This window comes from Sminthopsis crassicaudata, chromosome 2 (assembly GCF_048593235.1).
Source record: "Sminthopsis crassicaudata isolate SCR6 chromosome 2, ASM4859323v1, whole genome shotgun sequence".
NCBI classification, from domain to species: Eukaryota; Metazoa; Chordata; class Mammalia; order Dasyuromorphia; family Dasyuridae; genus Sminthopsis; species Sminthopsis crassicaudata.
Genome location: NC_133618.1, coordinates 478,321,467 through 478,348,815, shown reverse-complemented (window position 1 = coordinate 478,348,815; position 27,349 = coordinate 478,321,467). Strand labels below are relative to the sequence as shown.

At 32.5% G+C, this 27,349-nt stretch overlaps 1 protein-coding gene across 1 annotated transcript in view; it reads left to right on the top strand.

Annotated features, from left to right (window-relative positions):
• URI1 (URI1 prefoldin like chaperone) overlaps positions 1 to 12,130 on the top strand; it is a 74,225-nt gene extending 62,095 nt beyond the window's left edge. Inside the window, exons 7-12 of the mRNA XM_074284839.1 lie at positions 2,258 to 2,429; positions 4,381 to 4,581; positions 5,559 to 5,577; positions 6,438 to 6,583; positions 7,573 to 7,816; positions 11,316 to 12,130. Coding sequence (XP_074140940.1) covers positions 2,258 to 2,429; positions 4,381 to 4,581; positions 5,559 to 5,577; positions 6,438 to 6,583; positions 7,573 to 7,816; positions 11,316 to 11,495 — 962 coding nt within the window. The 3' untranslated portion in view covers positions 11,496 to 12,130. The remainder of the gene's footprint in view (positions 1 to 2,257; positions 2,430 to 4,380; positions 4,582 to 5,558; positions 5,578 to 6,437; positions 6,584 to 7,572; positions 7,817 to 11,315) is intronic.
• The last annotated feature ends 15,219 nt before the right edge of the window (positions 12,131 to 27,349 follow it).

The following is a 27,349-nucleotide window of genomic DNA, read 5'->3' as shown; positions in this document are numbered from 1 at the left end:
TACTTTCTAAGACATTCTTCATTTTTAAAGTGATAATAATAATAATAATAATAATAATAATAATAATAATAATAATAATAATAGCATTACCTATCTCAAAGAATTGTTTTTGAGCAAAGTATTTTAAGGCTTATAAAACATTGTGGAAATGTTGGATTATTATTATTTTATTGAAGAGGAGGAATAATGTATTTGGATTTACTTATTTTAAAATGATGATTTCCCATTTTGTGAAGTGTCGTGTATGATACTGATTTGTTGGGAGTGATTTTTTGAGATTTACAGTTTACTTATGTAAAAAATAGTGAAATTATTTTGTACTTAATTTTTTAAACTGTGGATCTTTTTTTTTTCTGAAGAGAACTTCTAGTTGAAAAAATGCATCAAGAGTTTGGATAACTATATACAGTTCTGTTATGTTAATAGCAGCTGGTACTTAAAGTTTTCAGAGTGTTTAACATGGAATATACTCATGGCAACTCTGTAAAGTTTGTGCTGTAAATGATGATCTTACTATTTTACAGAATTAATAGGTTGAGAGAAGTCAGGTCATTTGTCCTGCATCAATCAAAAATTGTAAAAGCCAGGATTTGAGCCTGGATCTTTCCTCACTCTTAAGGCAGGAACCTAAATTCCAAAAAAAAATATGATTTATTTATTTTAGTAAGGACCACATCTCCTTATCTAGATCAGGCTAAAAGTAAAGAGGCTACATTCATGGAGTCAGTCTCACAAGAACTTTATAACTTCTGTTTCTGACTTGGGTTGATTTAAACACCTCCTAGACAGCTTGGTGCTTCTCTGTCTCCCCTCCCTATGCTTCTCAATCTGTCCCAGGGCCTTACCATATAAATGCCCAGCTTAGTTAAGACAACTTAATTGGCTTCAAATTCAAAAGATGGATAGCACTAGGCATTCAAAAGAAAAATTATTGACGTCTTTTTTATTTTTTTCACAGCATAGGCATTTCCACATATCTATGCCTACTCACAACTCCCCTACCCTCCACCTTTTTCAAAGAATAAGAGGTAGAACACAACCCAAAGTATGCAATACTTACAAATAAAACCCTACTTCTCTTTATTTGAAATCATTGTGTATATTTTTCTTAGTTTTATTTGCTTCATTCTTCATCAGCTCATATAATTCATTTGTCTCTAAATTCCTCACACTCATTTTTAGAAATTTTTATTTTATTACATTTACTACAGTTCAGCCATTTGTCAAGAAATAAGCACTTATTGTATTTGTAGGATTTTTTTTTCCTTCCACAGAAACATTACTGTCAATATTTTATCACATATAGAGAGCCCTTTGGTCTATACTTGACCTCCTTGATATATGTGTGTGAACGTGTATATATACGTGTGTACCATATATGCTCATATATACACAATATATGCATGTGTGGGAGTGGGATCATAGGTTATGAATAATAACTTTCTACAACATTCTTTTCATTATACCATACTGTCTATAAAGGTGACTCCACAAGTGGAAACTTAGAAAGGAATTAGCATAGAAAGGTGATTTGTGTCAAGAAGATTATAGAGAGAAAGAAAATTAAATATTATAATTTCCATTATTTTTTTCAGATCTCTATTTAATAGAGTATCCAAATCAAAAGATGTTTTAAGATAGTAATATTAATATAGTAAGACTATATAATATATGATAGTACTTTAATTTTGAGCAAGTTTGATTTTAGGTCAACTTATCTAGTAGCTTAGATTTAGATTTGATCCCTATTTCCTTCAAAGTCTTGATGTAGTTTAAAAAAAAAAAAAGATAAAAATGAACTTTCTTAAGCAAAGTGTTATTTCCTCAGAAATTAGTAGGAATTAGTTGAAACAAAGCCATGCTCAAATTGACATGATCATACTAATTACACTAATTTTAGAGGATTAATACTTTATTTTATAAAAATACTGGAGTGTCACTATAGTGTTCTAAAGGTTCTATGCTATAGGGTTGACTTTTCTACCAAACTACTTATTAAAAATTTTTTTTGGTACTTAAATAATGAAATTTATTTGGTTTCAAAATGATTTAAGTGAATAGTGTTATTGCTACATTTCTTTGGAATCTTTGCAACCAGTTGAGATCTTCCTATGCTGTTGTATTCTGTGGATGTTGTATTTAACAAAATGAGACTTGGAAAAATTATCAAGCAACATGGGGGAAAATGTAGTCACTAACTTATTTTTTCCTTCTTGGTTATCTTTTGTTTAGCTAAAGATATATGTTAATTTCACAGGAAAGCACAGAACTGCTCATAGACCTCATTCAAAACCAAAAACTTCAGATGTTTTTGAAGCAGATTTCATAGATGACCCAAAACCTGAGGGTAGTTTCCTCAGTGAGAAGGAACTGTGGGCTCGACTTGATGAATTAGAAAGACAAGAAGATCTTTTGGGTGAACTTGATAGGTATGTAGAGGCAAATTTTGCCTCAAAGTGATGCTGTCTTTACTTAGAATATAGACCAAATATGACATAATAATATTCCATATGTTTTATAGAAAAAAATTTTCCCAAAGTATTGAGTACTTTCTCTTTGAATTTGAAGAATAACTGCTTTGAATATTTGTTTGTATCAAATGTTTAACTCTACTTACCTTATGTCAAAATTTCTGCTTAATTAGCAGACTACTAGTAATCTGGTCAGGTTATATATGTATATATATATATATGAGTTTTTTATATATATATATATATATATATATATATATATATATATATATATATATATATGAGAAACTTTACTAAGTGGCTGCTTAAAATACACATTAGCACCCATTTAGAATTGTCAAAGTGCTAAATGAAGTCTCTTTTATTTTGCTTAAATGATGGAACTTATGCAGTAATTAGTTTCTTTGAAAATTAGGACACAATCCACATGAGATAAGGATTTTTTATAAGTTATGCAGAAGTTTTAGTTCATGTGTTCTTGGGTATTTTTTATTAGTTGAAAGCATAGTTTAAAAAAGTCTTTTTAATATAAGATTTCTCAACCGGGAGTCCATGGCTTCCTTGAACCTGAAAGGGAGAAAAATATCTTTTTTTTTCACTCACTTGTAATGTTATTTTTACTAATACTCAAAATTTCCTGTTACGTTTGTCCATCTATAATGTGTGTTTTTCTCATCTGTCTGTCAAAGATAAGGACAATATTAACCTTAAGTCATTTAAAATGTGTACTTAATGAACTAACAGCTATTTAAATTGTGATTGAACATCAGTAATGCCCGATGTATGGATGTTTTTCCAGCTTTTAATTATTTTTTTCCATTTTAGTTATTTTTTTCAATTAACAAAAATCTTTTTTTCTCTCCCCACCCCCATCTCTTTGGGAAAAAAAAAAGATAAAGAAAAATCTTGTGTGAAATTTGCATAGCTAAACATAAAAGATCCCCACATTGGCCATACCCCAAAACATTTTATTCTGCATCCTGAAGCCATCACCTCTCTGTCAGGAGGTGGGTATCTTGTTTCACCATAGGTTCCTCTGTAATCATGGCTAGTCATTGAGTTGATCAGAGATATTAAGTCTTTTCAAGTTGTGTGTTTTTATTGTGTTGTTTTTTATTAGTAATCCTAACTATTGGTTGTTTATAGTGTTCCATGTGCTGGCTTCCCTGGTTCTTCTCATTTCATTCTTAATGGTTCAGGTTTTTCAGAAAACAACTCTTTTATCATTTCTTATAGCACATAAAATCCATTCCATTCACATACCATAATTTGTCCAATTATTCCCTAATTGATAAGCACACTTTGTTTCCAATTCTTTGCCACTACAAAAAAGAACCATTATTAATATTTTTATACATGATTCTTTTCCCCCTTTGTTCTCTTGAGTTCAGTAGGTCAGATGGTATACAAAGTGTAGGGATTTGTTTGTCATAACTCCAAATTGATTTTCCATACTAGTCCTCTTTCTCCTCTCCCCTCCTTCCCTCTCCCCTCTCTGCTCTCCCCTCTCCTTTCCCTCTTCTCTTCTTTTTGGCAATTGGAGTTAAGTTACTTGCCTAGGGTCACACAGTTAGGAAGTATCTGAAATCAAATTTGAACTTAGGTTCTCCTAACTTCAGGGCTGGTGCTCTATCTACTGCACCACCTAGCTGTCCCCAATTCTTAATTCTTTAGAAGAATTAAGCAATTGGGTACTTATCATAAACAGAATATATCCATAAAATTTTAAGGTATAACATTAAATATCAGTCCACGAGAGAGAGTCTGAGAGTGTGTGTGTATAAAGTTAAGTTTATGTTTATAAATATGTGTTAAAATGTTTTTGTTATTGCTAATTTTACTATATAGATATATTTATTGTTAAATATGTATATATTTTAATCATTTAATTTTTTTCTTTTTTCTACAGAAAATCTGATACTTTGTTTGTAAATGGAGATGATACAACCTCTTCTGAAGAGGAGAAGGAAGATCAAAAGACAGATGTGGCTATGAAACACAAAGTAACAGACTCTCTTACTCAGGGCAGTTTTCAAAGAGACATCACAAATTTGAAGTTACTTAATGGTCAAGTGAATGGTTCAAGTTCTTATAGTTTTTCTTATTTAAAGTAAAAATAATTTGGGATTGGATTGGTTCATTGCGTTTACTATTTCCCAACTAAACATGTGGTTATGTGACCTTAGGCCAGTCACTCACCTGCTAGGTCAAGTTGAACTCAATAATCTCTAAGGTTCCTTCTAATTTAAAAACTTTGAAATTCAAATAAAGTTTATAGATGTACCCATTTATTTCCAACTTGAAGGGGAAACATCAACTTCCCCATAAAATTTTTCACATCTGACTAAACACATTGATTCATTTTTATACATTGAATTTAATTAAATTTAACTAAGTACACTTAGGGACTACCTTTGCAATTTTCTAAATTTACCAATATAAATAACGTATAGAACTATCTCTGACATTTTTAATATGTCTTCTTTACAGAGATAGGATTTTTGCCTCTAGAGGTCTAAAGCTTCTTCAGAGACACACACACACACACACACACACACACACACACACACACACACCCCCCACATTCCATTGCAGACCTGGGACTTAAAAAAAACAAGTTACCTATTTCCCAAGTGTAGTGTTCCTTCTGTTAGGTCAGAGTATCTGTATCTGGAAATCATTTGAGCTTTTGGATTTGTTATCTGTATTTTTAAATAAAATACAAAATATTGGTGAAACATTTTCTTTGCTTATCTTGTTCTTAGGGTAGCAAAATCAATAATTTTACAAAGTATCCCCTACATTGCTAGAGCCCATTCCCTAAGTTTAAGAGACTAAAGTAAAATAATATAATTATACTAAATCTATGGAAAATAATTGAGTATGGATTGATTAGAAAAACAAATTTTGAATTTATTTGCATATAGCTTTTATAGTATTTACTCCAACTCCACTTGTTTCCTAGTATTAAAATTAGGCAGGGAATTGCTTGATTAGTAAGTAGTTATTGATTTATAAAGCACTTCATAAATCCAACATGGGATTATGAGATTATTAGTGTGTTAATCTTAAATTCTTCCTGACCAGAAACTCAAGCTTTGTAAATGTAAAATTCTATTTTATCACTTTTGGAATTTTTGTAATTGAATTATTGGTCACGACTTGTGCTTTTCTTATACATTAAACCTGATGATATTCTGATTAAATATTTCTATTTCTTTTCTTTTTGCTGAAGCAATTGGGGTTAAGTGACTTGCCTAAGGTCACACAGCTAGGACGTGTTAAGTGTCTGAGGTCAGATTTGAACTCAAATCCTTCTGACTTAAGGGCTGTTGCTTTATTTACTGCACTACCTAGCTGCCCCTGATTGAATATTTCTTTTGATCATTGAGTTTCTTTTTTTGTCTTCTCCATTTTGAAATTCATGACTTTTGAAGCAATGAATTTGTACACAAAGTAATGGTATTATGTTAAATGTTAAGCTTAAAAGCTCAAGCTTTATAATTTCTATGTAATCATAAATTGAAAGTTAAGATCATGGAATGATTAAGGAGCATTTATTTATTTATTTACTCATTCACTCACTCATCCATTTACTTATTTATTTATTTATTCACTCATTCATTCATCCATTTATTTATTTATTTATTCATTCATTCATTCATTTATTTATTTATTTATGTATGTTTGAGGTATTGTATATGTCTCAGATAGTGTGGTGTATTTCTACTATTTAGGGATTTTTTTTGGCCTTTTGTATAAACACATGAATTTTGTGCAGTGTCAGAAGATTGGAATTGACATTGTCACTGTTAGGATTATTTATAGTCTACTATAATGTACTGCATTTTACAAACTCCTATCTTGCCTTTGGTCACTATATAGATCTCAATTTATAATTGTGTGTGTGTGTGTGTGTCTGTCTGTCTGTCTGTCTGTCTGTGTGTCTGTGTGTGTTTATTTTAGGTACGAATAAATACTGGAAAAAATACTACTTTAAAATTCAGTGAAAAGAAAGAAGAAGCCAAACGAAAACGAAGGAATAGTAATGGTAACAATAGCCATTCTGTTCCAGAACTACCTAATATCAGAACTCCTGCTGATGTTTATAGGTACATGATTTATAGTTAAAGGACTTATTTCACCTTCTTCTTTCATTATAGTTGTGCTTTTAACAGAAAATGTTGCGTACATTATAAAGGGTCACATTTGTGAAAGATAAGACACTCATGTGAGTTTAATCTAGCAATCTGAAAGCTTCCTCCTAAAGGAAGTGGTGGTTTTCCAAAGTCTCTAATCAGAGGTGTTTGTAGAGTATTGTAGAGTCTCTTCCTCATTTTGGTGATACTTTTGTAAAAATCTCCAATTGATGTAGTAAGTGAATCTTGTATCTAAGTTTGACTTTTTTTTTTTTTTTTTTGGATAGTATGACAAGATCAGTACTTTTTGGCCATAACTTAGGTATATATGCTATATTCATTTGTTACGTTCTTACACAGTTCAAGTTGATTGTAGTTACTCATTCCTCTAATTTGGATTGTTTAGGAGGCAGTGTGACGCAGTAAATTGAGTTATGTGACTTGGAGCCTGGTATATTTGTGTTCAAACCCCACTTGTGACATTTGCTAAGACCCTGTAATGTTAGGGAAGTCACTTGCTTCCATGGCTCCTTCTGTAAAATGAAGATAATACCTGAAAATATGAATTTCACTATTAGAAGTCTAAAAAGTAATTCTTGAAGTTGAAAAAATTTTCTTATGATATATATTTGTAAAATAGTGAATATTGCTGGATGTTTTATATTATTTAAAATGTCTGAAATTGTTACATGTGAAGCTGTTGCCATTTGGAATATATTTATAAAGTATGCCATTTTATGTTAAGATAGAAATTATGCCTTTATAAAACAATGAAATGTACATTTTTAGATAGCATAATCACTGATATTTGTAAAGTTTCATGTGAACCATAATTATAAAAATTACTGGATTTTAAAAGCTGGATTAACTAATTTAATTGTTAAGAAATACTAGGATTTTAAGAAACATGTCATGAGATTCATACATAGGTTAAAGTATGTATTTCCTTACATATTATATAGAGTCTTTGTTGATGTTGTGAATGGAGAATACATCCCTCGTAAATCAATTTTGAAGTCTCGGAGCAGAGAAAATAGTGTATGCAGTGACACTAGTGAAAGCAGCGCTGCTGAGCTTGAGGAACGGCGAGGAATGATGAGGAGCCTCAGTCATGATGAAGCTGCCTGTACTGATGCCAGCGAAGGCATTTTGGATGAGCAGGAAAATCAACAGAAAAAACTGTTTCCCCTATCAGGAAAACTTGAGGTATCACTTTCTAATACTTGATTGGTTATGCAAGGTCCTTATATAAAATCATCATCATATTTGTTAGATAAGGAGAATCTAAATTGATACTACCTCTGTTTTTTAAGAATAGGATTTACTTGCCCTCATTTGCAGTGTCAATTTTTGGACTGAACAAAAAGCTTATCTTAAAAGGTAGTTTTTGTTAGGTTTCCCTCTTTGCTAAGGTATTATGAATTCTTATTCCCCAAATCTTATTCTATTTAAATATTTTTTGGAATTTGGAAATTCATAAGTTTTCTTTAACTATTTATGATACTTATATCATCAGTCATTATCTATTAGATGTAACATTGCTTAATCTGTGTTTTAAGATTTTTCTTTTTTAAAATTTAGTCATAGGGCCTAAAGTTTTTGTGACATCTTTGATGTTATTGTATAAAAACTGGATAGTTTTTAAAATGTCACATAAGATTTCAGAACTAAGTGAATTTCTTTTGTGTTCTGAATGTTATATAAAATATTTGAATATTTAAAATAAGTAAAATTCTTCCTAGTAAACAGAATTTTGTAGAGGTATTTACAGGTGAAAGCAGTTCTAAAATTCATTAGTCCAAGGATCTTGACAAAGTCATTTCCTTTTTCTGGCTTCATTTTTCTTATCACTGTAGGGAAAAGAGTTGAATTAGATACTAAAAATATTCTTAGGGTCAGAGTTTATCATTGTACCAAATGTCTTCAGCACCTTGTATATTCTTTTTATTGTTGAAAAAGTTTTAATTGCTAATAAAAATATATATATATCTTCATAAATTGTAGTTACTTGATTAAGTAACTCAAGTACTTGGATTTCTAATCCAATGTTTCAGACAATATTTCTTCAAATAGTGCTGGTGATAACTTGTCATGTCCTCTCATAATTTTGTCACTGGAAGCCTTCCTCAATTCCTTTTGCTATTTTGAGGCTATAATTTGGAAAAAGCAAGTGTCAATAAATTATACCTAGTTCTTGTTATATGACCTACCCCTGCCCCCTTTTTTTGCTTTTTGTTTTTGATCACCCTTTTCTATGATGACATCTTTTATTTCCATTATTCTTATTGTAATTCCTCGTTTATAATATATTTGAGTCTGCTTATATCCATCATATTCCTCTCTTTTGTCCTCTGGCTGATACTTAACCTTTAATGGCTTTAGACTGTAATGTTTTCATAATTTTCAGCTATACAATAGTATTTATAGAACACTGGCATTAAAAAAGATAGGTCTTTACTAAAATTTGAGGTCACTAAGGGAACTTTCTAGTTTCCCAAATTCTGTCTAGCCCACTCTTTTCATCTTCAAATTGTGGGCCATATTCATCAGTTTGTATTGTTTGTCCACTATATTTATGTATGGTGTATATATATGTGTGTGTGTGTGTGTGTGTGTGTGTGTGTGTGTGTGTGTACAGTGTATATTTTTTTATCCACACTAATAGATGAGTACTTTATTAGGCTATATTTAAAATTTGAATTTAAAAAATATGTGGAAGAAGCGACTGTAAAAGACCACTTTACCTAGATATTCTTTAAATACCCTATATAAAAATATAGGATAAGGTGAAATGATATTTTACTTAAATTTGACTTAATGGATTTTGTGTGGATGTTATTAAGATTCTTTTTTCTCTAGACTTAAAAGAAAATTATTGAACTAAGATTTGATATTCTATCCTGTCTGGTAACTGATCTGTATTGTGTAGTCTTAGTTGCCTGAGAGTGCTGAAAGGTTGTATTTATTTTACTTGTATGTTCACACTATGTATATCAGGGGCAGGACTGATATACTATGGTATATACGTGTACATACACACATTTATATGAGATTAGATCTGTTACTCTATTAATATGTTCTTCTGAGAACTCATCTTGACTGAATTTCTTGATAACTGTTAGTGGAGTTGATAGGCCCTAACAAACTATTGAATCTGAAAAGAATCCTGATATTTAAGGAGTAGGTAAAGAGGCCTTAACATCAGGGCATTTGGCTTATCTGGTGACAATTTTTTTTGGCCAACACTGTTGAAGATTCTAGTTAGGTATAGAAGAAGATTCTAATGATCTGAACACTTTGAGATACTTTAAATATTGAAGTATGTTTTTCTGTCTACATGTAAGATATACACGTATACATGCATATTTTTGTAACTAGATACCACTGTTTATTGGGTGACTAGTACATTCAGTATGTAAGGGAATTATATAAGAAATGGTTTTTAAATTCATGGTCTATATGTGCTTTAAGTAATAGTTTAACAAGTTAGGGACTCTATGTAGTTGGAAAGCAGCATTTACTTTTGCTATTTTGCAAAACTCAAAAAATTAAAACTTCTTAAGTAGTTCATAATTCTTTGAGATAGCACCAAAATCAGGAAGTTGTTAAAATTTTTTTCATATTAATTTTGCTTTTTGTATTATAATAAGTAGTATTAGGGGCAGCTAGGTGGTATAGGCATATAATATTGGGTCTGGATCAGGAAGATCTGAGTTCAAATTCAGTCTCACACATTGACTAACAGTGTGATCTTGGGCAAATAACAACCTTTGTTTCCCTCTTGAGTTTCCTTAACTGCAAAGTGTGCAATATCATCCAACTTTGACGATTGTTGGGAATATCAAATGAAGTATTTGTCAAGTGATTATTAGTGTTTGGCATTGCATTTTGTGTGTGTGTGTGTACACTAGATACTATATAAATGTCAATTGTAATAATGATTATTATTATTAGTAGTAGTAGTAGTAGAGGTGGCATATAAGTACAAAATTTAACACTGAAAGAATTAGTTCATAATTCTGGCAGATATTTTGAAAATAAGTTTTCACTCTGAGTTTAAGTTGGAATTTTGGCTATTTTTCAAAAGTTTATGATAATAATTTCTTGCTCATATTGTAAAATAGCTTTTAGTTATTTGAAATCCATAAAAAGTAAGAATATATTTTGAGAACTTTCCATCAAGGAGTCCTAGATTTCCTTGGAAATGTTACTTCTCATGTACATGTTGTAATTGTCTTAAGTCATTTTTCTTACCTTTGGTTGAAAAGGAAACAAAACTTGTAGTTTGGCAAATTATATCAAAATTTAATTAGAGAAGGCCGAGTTAAGTTATAAAATACTTTTGAAAAGCATTGAATTGTTTTCAAAATTACATTTTCATACTATAAGATAAAACTTTATTGTTTGTGTGATATATATATATATATATATATATATATATATGAAATGGATAGCCTCAGCTTTATAAAAGGCAATTTATGGCTCTATAGAATAATGCTCAGAGATGGTGCTTTTCAGAATTCTATTTTAAGCTTAATTAAAATTTGACTATATATGTTAAATTGCCATTGATTTTTTTTTAAAGGTAGTTCTTTTGATTAAAATAATTAATTTAATTAAAATAATATGGACCTTAGAGACATACCACATTTGCATTTTGATTTCTCATTTTGATTTTTTTTTTTTTTTTTTTTTCCTCTTGTAGGCTTTTTCTGGAACTGTAATAGAAAAGGAACTTTTATCTCCTGTAATACCACACCCAGGCACTGTGCATCCTGTTTTACCAACTATACCTGAACGAAAAGAAGTTTTGTCAGAAGTATCAGAAGAAACTACAAAAAGAATTTCAAAATTCAAAGCTGCCAGATTGCAACAGAGAAACTAGACTTGCCTAGAAAATGGAAATTTGCATCTTAAAGCACAGTTTTGCAATTTGTTATGAATGTCACTTACATGTAGTTAGAAGTAATGATCCTATGCTATTTTGGCAGCAAGTTCTTTTCACCTCTTTATCAGTGGCATTTAAAAAGATTAAAAATAAATGTTTGAATACTTGAATATTTACTTTATTTTGTTAATTTCTCTGTATGCTGTCAGTACCTTTGTCTATGTTTGCTTCATGATGCAGTAGCAGCATTTGGAATTATTTTTCAAAGAATACTATTCACATGCATTGTTTTTGTGTTTCAACCCAAGTACAGGCAGTTTTGTACCAGCTGTGATGTTCTACATACCATATGGACCATTTTAAAGAAACTTTAAAAATTTCAAATGGATTCAACAATTATATTTCATTACTTGCTTTAGCATTTTAAAGACAGTTTTGTATCTACATTGTTGTAGGTTTTGCAAATAGGTGGCTGTTTCAAAATTTGTTTCTTTTCCCCTTCTAGTAATTTCTCTTACAATGTAACAATCTTTGAGGCAGAAAAACTGTTTACACACTTTAGAAGGAATTTCTCTCATGGTAAATGTGGTATTTTGTAAAATAGAATTTTTCAAGTAAAAAATAAAATAAAATCTATGGTCTCTAAATCTTTATTTTTGTAACTTACAGTTAGATATTAAAGCCCTATTCACATATCCACTATATAGTATACACAATATCTACTCAAAGTTCCTACAATTCCATATACACTTTTCTTCCTGGTACATGTAATTTCTAATAACTGTTAATTGGGGGTTATATGTTGGGAAAGAAGAATTTACTAAAGACCTAAGAATTTCTTTTGAAGGAATTCTCATGGTCTGATATTGTAAATATTTTCTTTCTCTGAGGTTACTTTTCTAGTAGTAAATAACTGAAGTAAAATATTTACTTTTAACATAACTATCTAGAATGAACAGAAATTTATTTCAAATGTATTGAAAATTACATTGCAAGTGTTAATCATTAACTTGATGCAAGATAAAATGTGGCTTTTTAAAAAGCATGCTGCATTAGTACTAAAATAAGTCATCAATGCCAGTCCACCCTCTATTCATGACTAAATATTTAAAGGAGGTTATTTATAGCTTCTTTAATGAATTCTTGGCTAAACAAAATGAAATTATGTCCTAGAAAAGTAGAAGCTATTTTGTAACTAGAACAGTGCAAACTGTAAAGTAGTTTTATGAATATTTATTTTAAATAATATAGGATTGAGAACTAATGCTGGTAGACTTGGATAAATCAGAGCAGGAGCCTAATGTTAATAATTTTCCCATAAGAAACCAAAACAAAACATTTGTCCTTTAGTAGTTTTGATCAAGTAGCCATTTAATAAATTTATAAGGTTCTTAGTTCCCAGATTACTATAAGGGCGAGAAAAGAACCCTTGTTACAATTATCTATCTTCTGGAGGGTATAATAGTATTCCTCACAAATAGGAATTTGCTTTCTTTTAAAAATATTTTTATTAATATTTCCTGTTTTTTATTCCATGATAATCACCTCAAATATTACTCATTTTTCCCCCCTATCAGAGAAGGGAACAAATTTTAGAGAGGAAAAAAAGGCTATATTGAGAAATAAATCTTTTCATTTTTACCAAGGAGTATGTGGGGGTGTCTTCATTAAAGACATGTTTGATTTTTATAATTTTGTTACATTTACCTTTTTTGGGGGGGGGGAGTACATTATTATTCTTTTTATTCACGTTATTGTAGTTATTGTATATATTTTCTTAGCTCTGTTTACTTCATTACATCAATTCCTGTAAATTTTTCCATGCTATTCTGTGTTAATCATACATATTTCTTACAACACAGTAATATTCTGTTATATTCATGATTTTTTTTTTAACCATCCATATTCTTACTTTGTTTCCAATTCTTAACTATCACAAAAAGTGCTACTACAAGTATTTTGGAGTATATGAGAAGTTTTTTTCTTATCTCGGTCCCCTTGAGGTATAAGCTCAGTAATGAATGGAGTCTGGTTCAAAGGGTATGAACATTATGTTTGCATAATTAAAAATTTCTTTCCAAAATGATTGTACCATACTCTACCACCGGTAGGGTAGAGTACATAGCTTTCAACTAACTACTTCCCTCCCCCCAATATTGGCAAAAATATAAAAAAATGGCAATAAATTTTCAAGATGTGAAGTAAAACTTCAGGATTGTTTTGATTTACATTTCTATTAGTGTGATTAAAACTTTTTTTCCCAAGTGATTATGAATACTTTGCACTTCTTTTGAAAACTTTTTGTTCATATCTTTTGAATACTTTTATCTTTAAGAGAATGGCTATTAGCCATATATATTTATACATCTATATAACTATACAGATATTAACATTTAAGGACAGCCAGATTCTATATATTACTTACAGATGAGATCACAAAGTCTTGAAGTGACTTTGGGTAATCCAGAAGCCTATTTTGAAGCTCCTTGCTCTTTGTGATGGTTGTGTTTCTTCAAAACATTGTCAGTCTCTCACAAAGATTGATAGCTTGAAAAGACCATATAATTGTGTAGCAGTATGTAACATTGTGGCTGCCAAAGATCTATCTCCTTTTGAAGAAGGTAGAAACACTTGTCCCTTTTCAAAAAACCTCTAAACTAGATAGTTTAAATTGTTGTGCCTTCAGTTTTAATACTGGAAAGCAGTGAATTAAAGATGGTAAAGATAAATTCCAGCACCAAATTCTACTGGACGAGTAGGTAGCCTTAGGTGAAGAGTAAGACATTGTCTTTTAGTCCTGCTTTCTATCATGGCTTTGGAGAAATAACTTCTCAGTATTTCTGTTTTCCCATCTGTAAAATGAGACTAATCCCAATAATTATTAAGTGTCTACTACAATTCTATATAAAAAATATTATGCTAAGAAGTGAGTATTTATAAGATAGATAAATAAGATATATTATAAAATAGGAGTTTGTATTCTTTTGGGGGGGGGCATAGGGGAGTGGGAAGGTTGCAGGCTATGTAAAGAGTGTGTATGAGAATAACTGATAATTCAAAAGAATGCTCCAGCAGCCGAAAATCTTGAGGAAGGAGAGATGGCTTCAAGCTGGACCAGGTATGAGTGTGGAGCCAAATGAAGGCTTCAGGGAAGATGGAACAAACTACATTGATTGGACTTTGGAGGGTGAGCATATCTTCAACAGGAAAAAGTGAATGCCTTATCTATCTGATAGAATCAAGTAAGTATAGGTGAAAGTGATTTGAAAAGTTAAGTACTGTAAAAATATAAGATCATGTATGTGAATATGTATAGGTATATGTTATGTGTATACACACACACATATATATGTATATGTAATATGTGTAGGAATGCATGTGTGTGTATATGATTCCTGGACTACCTTTGGCATAATAGAAGGTTGATTTATGTATTTATGTTGACTGTAACTTTAGTGGAAATATATTTGCATTCTGGTTCTTTGAAAATTGAGAATATGATTGCTATCTTATCAGAATACCTTATTATCTAACCAGGGAATACAATTCTCTAGTAAGTTGTATATATGTTAAATTTACTGAAAACTAACAGTTACAATTTTGTTTTCCAGTTTTTTTGTTCAGAGAAATGTCAATTCTAGTTCCCTTTAGAGAGCCAATGGAACACAAATAGTTAATTGGAGGATTTCTTTGTTACCTATTTATTGACTATTATTTAACATAGGATTGTCAGGATACATAGGGATATATGTTATGTTTAGAATTCAACAAAAATGTTACCTTACTGATTAAAACTTTCCCATAATAAGAAAGTAACTATCCAAGTTGGGAACAGAGCTTTTTAAATTTTCTTTTATTTCCATAGTGATTAAGAGGATCATTTTTTGGAATTAAGAGATTTGGGCTGTATACATGAAAGTAGTAAAGATTATTCAGTTGGGGAGGGTGGAATAAGATATAAAGTTGTCAGTATTAGTGATAGAGCTGGTAAGTTTGCCTTTTCCCCAGAGGATTCTTAATTGTGTTATATTTGAGTAAGTGCAGTGACTAATATTTGAGGCATTTTGGGAGGCTGAAAGCAATCTATTAAGAATATGGACAGTCGTTGCCAATGTGACTTTGGTGTTTAGGCTGATAAACTTGGGGAGGTAAGGAGAGAAAGGTGAATTGATGAAAGATTCTATTTTCATGTGAAAATAGAGGAAAAACTAAAATTTTAATCATTTCATTGTCATTCTGATGTGTGAAAGGCCTTAAATAGATTGGAGCTTTCTATAATAACAGAAGAAGAAAAAAAAGGTCAAACGATCTTTTAATGTGTGGCATATTTGGGAACTTTTGCCAACTTAGCAAATGCTAAATACGAATGCTATCCTAGTAGATAGATATTTTACTTCAGGAGTATGACATTTGTAAACACTGGTTTTTACTTGGAAAAGGGTGTTTTTTAAAAGAATAATTTTTATACAAAACATTTGAAAATTAGGTAATGACATACATAAGCTTTTGGGGATATGAGTACTACATTAATCATGTAAGTATAGAATTTGTAATAATGAGTTTGGAGATTCAAAAAAATAGGGGTTCAAGTAGCATTTTTAATTGGGTCTCTGTTGACTTTACATATAAGTTTTCAGCTATGAATGGAATTTTATTTTCATTTCCTCTCCATCTCCCACTCTCCTTAGAATTACTAACTAATCTAACAGCTTCTGTTTTCTAAAGCCAGGCTTGGGCTTCTAAGCATTTGGATTTGGTTTTGCATATAGTTTAAGAAAGGATATAAAAAAAATAGGTAGAGCATCATTAAATAGGTTTATTTATGAGAGAACTGGAAGGAACTAGGCAAAAAAATTTTTTTAAAACTTGGAAAATTATCTGGGAATTAAAAAATTCAATTCTCAAAGACCAAATAATTATTTGTAATTCTTTGAGACCATATTAAATGAATGACCACCTAAAACAGGGTCGCTCTTTAGTCTTTACTGTTTTCCATCTGAAATAAAGTCTCTTGACTTAAAAAAAAAATAAGACTGAACCAGTGAAGCTAGAAACATGGATGTACAGAGGCAACAGACTGCCTTTGTGCATATGAGAATTTGACTTTGATGGGAATACCCACTCTTGTGCTTGGTGCTTCTCTCTTGGCACCTAAAGATAAAGTTAACCTCTTTGAGTAACACTGTATGTTGCAACTTATTACTGACAACAATTTTCCTTACTATAGGAATCTAAAATCGAAAAATCCCACATGCTCTTATTGTTTCTATCACAGCTGTTAGGGTTTTGTGTCTTTTTGTGCTCATTTCAACCAAGTGACTTCTACTGCAAAAGATGAACTAGGATGAAAAGAAATCAGATGTGTGTATTTGGTATGCAATATTTTTGTAATACAAATAGCTACATTCTAACCCATATTAACCCCATGATATGTGAATTTTGCCAACTCCTGCTGTGTCTTTTAAATCAAATCCAGTAAATCACTATGAGTGTTCTAATTTCTAAACAAACTAGTCTTCCAGTAGAAATACTCTAGCACTGTACTGCAAATTAGACAACCCAAGATAAGTGGACCATCTTTGTTAATTATGTAGTTTAATTGATCAAAACTACCAGACAGTGCTTCAGTTATATTAATTTTGTATTGTATCAAATTCTATACTATTAAATAGTTTTCTAAGCCATATTTGGGGTCATTAAGATATATGTTCCCTTTAGCTTATGTTAACCTTATTAAGTATTTTTTTTTTTTTTGGTCTAGTTAATGTCACAATATGAAATTGCTTTTAATTGAGATGAGCAACTTTCATTAGACTTTTCTATCCCCATTGTTCAGATGAGCACAAAGCACTTTCCATTTTTGCTCTATTGATTGAGTAGCAATTTAGTGAGCTACATTCAGAACATGGTGGGGTGATATGGGAGAGTGTTTCTTTCAATATACTTTTTTGGTGGGGTTTTTCCTCTGGCATGGCCCAGCTGTTCACATGTAATTAATTTTGCATGCCAGTAGGTAGCAGTGGTGAGCAAAAGCAACAACAGAAAGCTGCCAGTCAGCGATTATAAATTATTATTCATTTCTGTTATAGGTGGGGTGTGCAGTCAGTTACAGTAATAATTACCAAGACTAGAAGGTTTCCTAGGCAACCAATTTTTTCCCCTCATTCATGCTGTTGCCGAGAGTGTGCCTGTAAAGCATGACATTGCTGTATTCTGAGGTTTGTTGCCCCCCTGCTGCTCCAGGTTTGAGGTTAGTTACAGCATCATAAGGTGCTCTCAAGCATAAAAATCTCAGGCTGGGATTAAAGCATACAGAGAAGAGTGTCTTTGGGTCTTTCCTTCCACTGTTTCACTTTTAAGTAACAGGGTTATAAAAATGCAAATGCCACATCTTGCTTATTCTAACTAATATTGGGGAAAATTTCTTTTAAATAGTAAAGCATTTTTTTGTGTGTGTTTTGTTTTGGGAGTAAGGTTAGCTTATTTAGTTTTAAAAGGTTCATTATTTAAGGTAAAAATGTGCGAAGAAGCCTTTGAAATTAGATTAGGCTTGGGTTTCCAGTGTCATAAATCATAAGGAAACCTGATTGGTGTAGTGTTTGTTGTTTACCCAATTTTATGATGTTGGTTCATAAAGAGGAAGGCTACATATTCTTCCTGCAGGAATAGGATTAGTCCTTTATGTGGTAAGAGAATAATAGAAATCACATCTATTATCAGAGATCTATAAATGAATCATTATCCTGCATTTTTAGACTTGCCAATCTTTCATTTTAAGAAATTTATATCAAGTGCTTTGCAGTAATAAGTATTTTCATATGTCTGCTGTGGAATGGGACAGGGTGTTACAATTATGTCTCACATGGAGATGCATTTATAAGGCTGAAGTTGAAGGCTCAGGGATATTGCATCCAGTTTCTATTCTCTACTAGAAGTATGTAAGCATTCTAGGAGCATAATTCATAATGATTCCTGTCTGTTTACTGGAGGTCTGAGCTAGAGCTAAACAATCCATTAATTTTTGGTAATGAGGTATCAGAGCTAGTTGTAGCCGAAAGTTTCCTTATACTATCCACCAGTTACCTATGCAAATAGGACTTTCTTTCAATTCAAGCAAGTGCCTATTTACCTTGAAAGAAAAAGAGGTGTCAAACTTGTTCTGTGATAGATGTTTCTAATCCTATCCTCATATCAATTTATAGGTAGTTTCCTTTCTTATATATAGCTCACAGTACCCACATAGCACACAAATTTCCTTAAATACTAAGGTATGTTAACCTAAATTGCTCTTAGACAGCTAGATAGAGCATTGGGCCTGGAGTCAGATCTGACCCAACCAGCTGTGTAAATCTGAGAAAGTCTTTCTGTCTCAGTTTCCTAATCTACTTCACAGGATCAAGTGAGATAATAGTTTTAGTCTTTAAAAGTGTCTGATAGTAAATATTTAATAAATGTGTTTTTTTCTCTTCCTCTTCTTCAAGCTCTGGGATGAATGGTTACCACAAAAATCAGGGTTGGCATGGCTGGGGCTTGGCTGTTTGCTATGAAAGAGCAAAGACAAAACCAGTGTTATGACTTGTTTCATTGTGCCATTGTGGAGATACATGAGTAGGTGGGACATGACCAAATCAGTGACTTTCCAGATTAGGAAGTGTTAACTGGTTGCTAATGTAGATCATTACACGAAAATAGTTATGTAAGATATCCTTCAAATAGAATATGAGGCATGTTTAATTTCTCAGTACCAGCTTAAATATAATAGGGATGGACTTCAACTTTTGACCATCCTGCTGAATACATTTTATAGAGCTTTCATTAAAAATAAAGTGCCCACTTAGAAAATGTTTTAATTTTTATAAAATGTGAATTATTTCCAACTTATTAAGATGTAAATTTAGGTTCATCTTTAATCATAAGTCTACTTTCAATAGTTTGGTTATTGTTATTTTAATAACTGCTAGCTAAAGTACTGACATTGACTAGGAAAACAAATTTTGATTTGTTAACTTTTCTGAGAATTATTCAGTAATTTAAAAAAGAAATGAGTGAATTTTTTGAGATTTATGTTTGAATATACTTCAGATAAAAACTTCTGCCCAATTTACCAAAAGAAATTATTTTCTTATTTATATAATGCATGTTTCTGTAGCACAGCTTACTAAAACCACATTGTATAGCCACATTAATATTTTAAATGAAGATAATTTGCTGTGTATGATATTCTCAGTTCATTTAAGACGTGTGAGAAATAGGAATTCACTTGAAAACCCCACTTTTTTTGCAGTATTAAGTCAGAAAAAGTGGCTGATGCAAAGAAGAGTTTCAGATTGAAAGTAGTTTCACTTTATTTCATTGCTTGTCTTTCTTGTCCTTATGGGGAAGAAGCAATGCCCTAATTTTCATAAAAGGCCTTGGTGTCTTGTTTATAATCACAAAAGTTGGGTGAATTCTTGGTCACTTCTTTCCCCCCTGTCCCCCTGTCTTTTTTTAATACTAGAAGTACTTCCGGAAATACTGAAAAATCTTAAGTAAAGGTTAGGCGTTTTCCTTTTTTTTTTTTTTTTTTTTTTTTTTGTCTAAAGATTACTCTGCATCCTAGACAAAGGAAATATTTAAACTGTTAAATTTGAACAAAGATACAGTCTGCATATGACTTCTCTGAAGCCCTATAAAAATTCTTTAAAATTGCCTATTCACTCAAATTTACTGAGTGTAGCAAAAATGTCAAAGGCATAAAGTCAGAGAAGATTGAATAAAATAATGCAGAAAGACAGATTAGTCATGCACAGACCCACACAGCCTTTCAGAGCACACAATACCACTTTTTATTACCGCTCTATCTTTACAAAGACTACGTTCAATACATAGAAGATGATACATGGTCAGTCATGTAATCTGCCTTTGATTCCAAGACTCATTTATCTGGGCCCTTTTCACAAAGACATTGATGAGAGATTTCAGTGTTTTCAGTGCATTGTTTTATTTATCATATATAATGGCTGGTGAAAAAAAATAGGAATTATGTCACCGATAGCACATAAAAGAGTTGTATGGAAGATTCTGTGACAAAGTTTGGTGAAATGCAGAACAATGAGGCACATGAAAATGCTTTTTCCCCTCTTCCTCCCCCATTACAATTTCTCTCTCCTGTCCTCTAGGTTTCCCAAAGCTATATACATTGATAGTGGTATAAAAATACAAGAAATGTAATTGTAGATCTTTTGGGGGTACCTCTTATGCTTCTAAACCTCTTTCAGAAATTATTTGATTTTTTTAAAATTGAGCAAGATTTAGTTATTTTTGGCAAGCCCATGTTATTTATGCATTGATAGGGAGACTATTTGTTAGTCATAGTATTGCAAATTTAATAAAGAACAGCCCTTAAGATAGAATTTCTTAGCCTGCCACAATTGACAAAAGCCAGCTAATACAGAAATGTCAACAGCAAACCTCATCAGTGGTGCCACACTGCTTTGCAATCAGGAAAAAAAACAACAATAATATAGCTTTACATAAATATATATATGTGTGTGTGTGTGTGTGTGTGTGTGTGTGTGTGTGTATGTCTGGGGGTATATGTAATAACTATTAGGGAGTCAAAATCATATGGATGAAGAATAACAGCTGCTGGTTTGGTCTTGTTAAGGCTTTCTTTGAGCAAACATTCTCTTGTTTCTGAAGTGTAAAAAATAGGACTTCATAGTATATTAGAGAGCATTTCACTGATCAAGGATGGGAAAGTCATCTATATCCACCATATTAAATTTTTTTGCAATATAATCTTTGTGGTCTTATTTTCATAATCTATTTTTGTCCATTGCATTTAGCTTTGTTTAAATAAAGATGAATAGAGAGTGACTTTCTTGATTTGTAATAATAAATCAGAAATGGATATAAAGGTGACTCTTACTAGTATCAGCCATATAATCATTGTTGGGTTCTTGAGTTACCTTCATGGTTGCAGAAAGTCTTTCATACTTACATCTTTAACATGGAGAAAAGAAGGGTTGAATAAGTATATTAGTTTAAAGGTAGTTATGGTCTTCAAATACTTGAAAGTTTATCCAGGAGAAGAAAAATTAGATTTATTCTTGGTCCCAGAGATCGGGACTGTGATTACTGGGTAGAAATTACAGGGAGTTACATTTCAGTTCAGTGGGGGGAGGGGGGAGGGAAGGAGAGAACATTACAATTAAAATATACTACTTTGAGAAACGGTGAATTCCTAAGCACAGGTTTGGCTAGTCACTTGTTAGAGATTTTGTGGAGATGATCCAAAGTTCAGTTATCCATGTAGAATAGCTTCGCCCAGTCACAATTCTGGTAGCTATTACCTACTGATTTTTAGGATACTCCTTTGCTCAGTGAGTTCAATGCTTGGCTACATACAGTCTTTATTCTTCAATTCTTGCCCTCTTACTAGGGAACTTAAACATACACACCAATTCTCCCTCAAACTTCCCAATCTCACAGTTCTTCAACATGCTCATTTTTTATGGCCTACTCTTCCAACCCACCTCAGTTACACATGGAGGTTATCATACCCATATTCTTGCCATCACCTACAAATGCTCCACTTCCCTTTTATGATTATAGTTTACTTTTTGTTTTTCTTCTCCTTTTGGAGTACTTTTCATTTTCACCATAATCTCCTATCTCCTTAATTATTTCAATCTTTTCCCTTCCACATCTTGTTTCCTTAGTGAACCAATTTGATTTTATGCTGTTCTCATGAATTCCTTACTCCTTTATCCTATTACCTATTTTGTCTTGCCAAGCCTTTGCTTTGGGTTATTCCCACCATTCACTGTCTTTGTTTCTACTCACATGCTGTCAAATGAAGCTGGAGAAAAAAAATAAAAAAACTGCTGACAAAGTCCCCTACAAATTTATGTTATGGTGGTTGTTCAGTCGTGTTGGACTTTGTGATCTCATGCACACCGATACTATCCATGGGGTTTTCTTGGTAAAGATACTGAGTGGTTTGTAATTTTCTCAAACTTGCCCAAGGTCACAGAGCTAAGTAATTGTCTGAACCCATATTTGAGCTCAGAACCCTGGCCTAGTCCTCTGTCCACTGAGTCATTTAGCTGCCTATATTCTACCACTATTGATAGTGTATGGCTCTGACACATTGGGACTGAGAATTAATTCTAGTTTTCCTGATCACTTTCAAGGAAGAAGGTAATATTTAGCTTAATCTCACCAACATAGCTTCCTGCCATCAAAGATGTTTATACAAATACCCATCGCAAATAGGTTATACATCTCTGATCTTTTGACCTACCAGTAAGCAATGAACTTTGTTCTTATAAATTCATCTTATATAACCACAACTAGGCCCTCACTGTTACAAGACAATCCTTTTACACTTTTGTAATTGCCTCACTCCAATATTGGATTTTCTAAACTTTTTCATCTCTCCTCAAACCAAACCTGTCATGGCTCCTCTCAACTTTCTCAGTTAAGAAGTTTGCCTCATTTTATTGAAAAATTTGAGGTCATTTGCCAAGTGCACCTCTTCTATCCTTCCCTTAATCTCACTTCACCGATGCATCTTTTGCCACTATGTCCATCATCCATCACATTCTTACTAAGACAAACTCCTCTGTACACTATTCTCTTTTCCATTCTGAATTATAATCTTCATTCCCTCAATTGTCTTCAATCTTTTGCCTCTACTGGCTACTTCTGTACAGTCCACAAGCACACCAAGTCTGTCTGTCACCCCCATCCTTAAAAAACCCTCAAAAATCCTCAAAAACTTCATCTCTAATATCTCATATCTCTCCTTCCATTTTAGCTAAACATGAGATCTTCTACAGTTAAGTACCTTCTCTTCCTTTTCTCTCACCCTCTTCTTAACTCTACATTGTAGTTTATTGGACTCGCTTCAATCACCGTTCTTTCTACAATTTTGTTACTTGTCTTTCCTAATTTTTTTCCTTCCCTGAGTCTTCCTTAATAGTTTATTTTGCTGGGTTTACAGTTCAGATCTTGCCTGAGGTGTACCATTGGGCTCTATCCTGGACTCCCTTCTCTTAGTTCACTTATTTCTTATATTTCCACATTTCACTTAATAATCTTATTGGCTTCCATAGATTTATCATTCTAAAATCTACTAAATCTATAATTTACTAAAACTCAGTCCTAACATCTCTATTGGCCTCCAGTTTTATATCTTAAATTGCCTTTGAGACATCTTGAACTAGAAGTCCTATGAACATTTTAAACTTGGTATTCAAAATTAAATTCATAATAATTTTATTTCAAAGTTTCCTATTATTCTGGAATACTTTTCTTACTCATCTCTGCCTACTGGCTTCCTTCAAGTTCCATTACAATTCTTCTTTAATCCCTTTCAATTCTAGTGACTTCTCTCTGTTTACTATTTTCAACTTAACCTAGTATATGTCTTGTCTGTACACAATTTTGTTTTTTCCTCCATTAGATTGTTCCCCCCCCCCCCCAGGCTGGGGTTAAGTGACTTGCCCAGGGTCACACAGCTAGGAAGTGTTAAGTGTCTGAGACTAGATTTGAACTCGGGTCCTCCTGAATTCAAGGCTGGTGCTCTATCCACTGTGCCACCTAGCTGCCCTGATCATCATATAATCTTATTGCTGAAGGCAACTGAAGCTAAAGGTTAGTAAAGAAGCGGAAGTAAAGGACTACTGGACAATGATGATAATATGAGAAAAGGCAAGAAAGCAGATTAACCCAAAGCATACTCAAAGGTGGAAAATTGTTCACTTTGGTTGGAAGAAGAATGTATGGAGGATGGAAATATGAAATGAGGCTTGACAGATAGGACAGTGCCAGGGTTTGGAGGGATTTCAATGTTGGATAGAATTTTCACTTAAGAAGAAAGATGAAAGAGGAAGAGAAAGTGTACATATCGAATGACAGTGTGCCAATATTAAAACACCTTGAGCTCTAGAGTCTCCAAAAATGGCCTTAAGTAATACAATAATATAATTAATACATAAGAAATATATATATGTATATGTACATATATATATAAACCAAAAACAATATTTCAATATTTCATTTTCTTATTGGCTATGAACATTCTGCTAACATAGATCACAATTCATTTTCCCTTTAGTAGATGGTCTTTGAGAATTTCTATAGGCAAAAAAGTCAACTGTGTAGCTAAACTGGAGAAAATCTACACATTACTAGATCTATCCTCAGATGACAGATGCAGTCTACCACTCGGCCCATACTAAATGGGTTTAATGTTGGTAGGACCTGCTAGGATGTAGCATTCTACTAGCATAGTCTTTGGGAATCCAGGGTCACCTCTAATCCATGTTGAAGCATTGGAGTTAGACTTAAGTGTGAAAAATATAGCTAATTATGCTATTTTTATCATTGTTATCATCATCGTCATCATCACTATTAATGTTAATCCAATCCAATAAACATTTTTAAAGCAACTATAACATGCTAACAGTGCTAACAGTGAACACTGTGCTGAGTTAATTAATAAAAGATAGTCCCTACTCTCAGACACACAATGCATGGACAGTACACAAAAGAAGGAAGGAAAAGCATACGCTGGAGGTACTTGGCATAGGGGCATCTTGTTCCATGGAGTTAAAACCAAGTTAGGCAGCACAAATTAAGTGTGGTCATGGCCTTCTACTAGCACTATCATTAATCCTACTTAGTGGTTCTTCCAAAGAGAGATGGTTATAAGTTAGGGTTGATTTGGGAACTACTCTTTCTGGGGAACCTGCATGTCTTGAAGGATGTCGTATTCTAAACCAAAATAGACATGTCTAGAGGATGGATGGATTTGTAGGAGAATAAATTCCATTTTGGTTATGTACAATTTGAGATGCCTATAGAATGCCCAGGTAGCGATGCTCAATAGGCAATGTCATAGTATAGGCCTGGAAGAGAGATATTAGTACAAGAAGTATAGATTTGGGAATTAGCTGTAGAGAGACAAAGGTTGATAAGGTTACCAATACAAAGAAGAAATTGGAGGCAGCTAGGTGTGCAGTGAATAGAGCACCAGCCCTGAAGTCAGGAGGACCCAAGTTCAAATCTGGCCTCAGACACTTAATACTTCCTAGCTTGTATGACCCTGGGCAAGTCACTTAACCCTCAGAAAAAAATTGCCTCAGAAAAAAAGAAGAAAAAAACAAGAAAGAATAAATTGTAGAAAGAAAGAAGAGGGTTAGACTGTCTCTTTGGGGATTACCAACACTGAGTGGACTTCCTGATCCTACCTGCTTGAAAGGATATTCCATATACTTGATGGGTGATTGTCCACCTTCTGCTTAAAAAATCTCCAAGGAAGATGGAAGTCACCACCTGTCTAGGAAGCCCATTTATTGTATTGTATGTTTGTTTTATTGATGTAAAAATCTAGATTTCTTTACAACTTTATGACAGCCATTCCTAGATGTCCCTCCAGAGTCAAATGGAGTAAGTCTAGTCCTTCCATATGAATTCTTTAAATCTTGAAGACATTTATCATGTATTCATTCTCTCTCTCTCTCTCTCTCTTTCTCTCTCTCTCTCTCTCTCTCTCTCTCTCTCTCTCTCTCTCTCTCTCTCTCTCTCTTTCTCTCTCTGGAGGTAATCTCTCTGGGGAGAGGGAGAAGAAGAGGGATCTCTCCCCAGATCCCCAGAATCTTCTGTTCTCCAAACTAAGTTCCTTCAAACTGATCCTCATATGATTTGGATTTGAATTCTACTGGACTTCTCTGTAATTTGATACTATTGACCATCCTCTTCCTCTGTATGCTTCTCTTCCTGCTCTCTCAGTCATCCTCGTAACTCTAAGCCCCTTCTCAGTCTCCGGGGAAGTATGGATTAGATAACAATATAGTCAGATGGATTCAGACCTGATTGGCTGGCTCCACTTGTTAGGATTTCCATATTAATGTGACAGTAACCTCAAGTGGAGTACCCAATAGATTTGTGCTTAACTCTGTGCTGTTTAACATGTGTTCATCAAATTTGCTGATGATACAAAATTGGGAGGAACAGCTAATACGGTAGATGATCCATAGAATCCCAAAGAATCTTGATAGATTTAGAAGAGTGAGTTGAATCTATCAGCATGATTTCAAAATAGATAAATATGAAATCTTATATTGTGGTATAGAAAATCAGCTTCATACATATAAGACAAGAAAAGGCATAGATATTTAGTAAATGTTCAAAAAAACAAAAAAGATCTGCATTGTAAACCCAATATGAATTAGAACTTTGATCTGGCATCCAAAAAAACGGAATGTATCTTTGTTATTCAACCATTTTTCAGTCTCTACTCTTCTTCCTTCATTATAGCTGCTGTCATCAAAATTGTCAGATGACTACTATTGTCCACTTTGAATATTCACATGGGACAGAAGTAATGTTCCAAAAGGAACCTAAAAATATATTTATAAAGACTATAAAGTCTTGACTAAGAAAAAAAGGAAGAAAACCACAGATACACGAAGTTGTTTTCCCTCATTGTTATCAATTGAAGTCAAGGGGGACATGCGGGTGAAAAAACTATGAGAAACAAACAGCTAGATAAGGAAGTGGTATCAGGATTTTTTTTTGTCCTCTGAATCTATGGATTAAATATAAACATAGTGGAGTATACCTAACAAGGCTAGTAATAATGTATTTGTTAGGTATATCGAAAATCCTGTGAAAAGGGCTTTAAAGTAGAGATGGGGAAAGGGAGAAAACAGTATACATATAGACAGTAGGTTATATGTCATAGGAAAAAGCTACAGGGGAGGAAGAATACTAGAGATACCCAGAAGTTAACAAGAAACAAACTCCAAGAAAGAGCCATCAGAAAAGCCCATAGTTTTAGATATATATACCTAAACTAC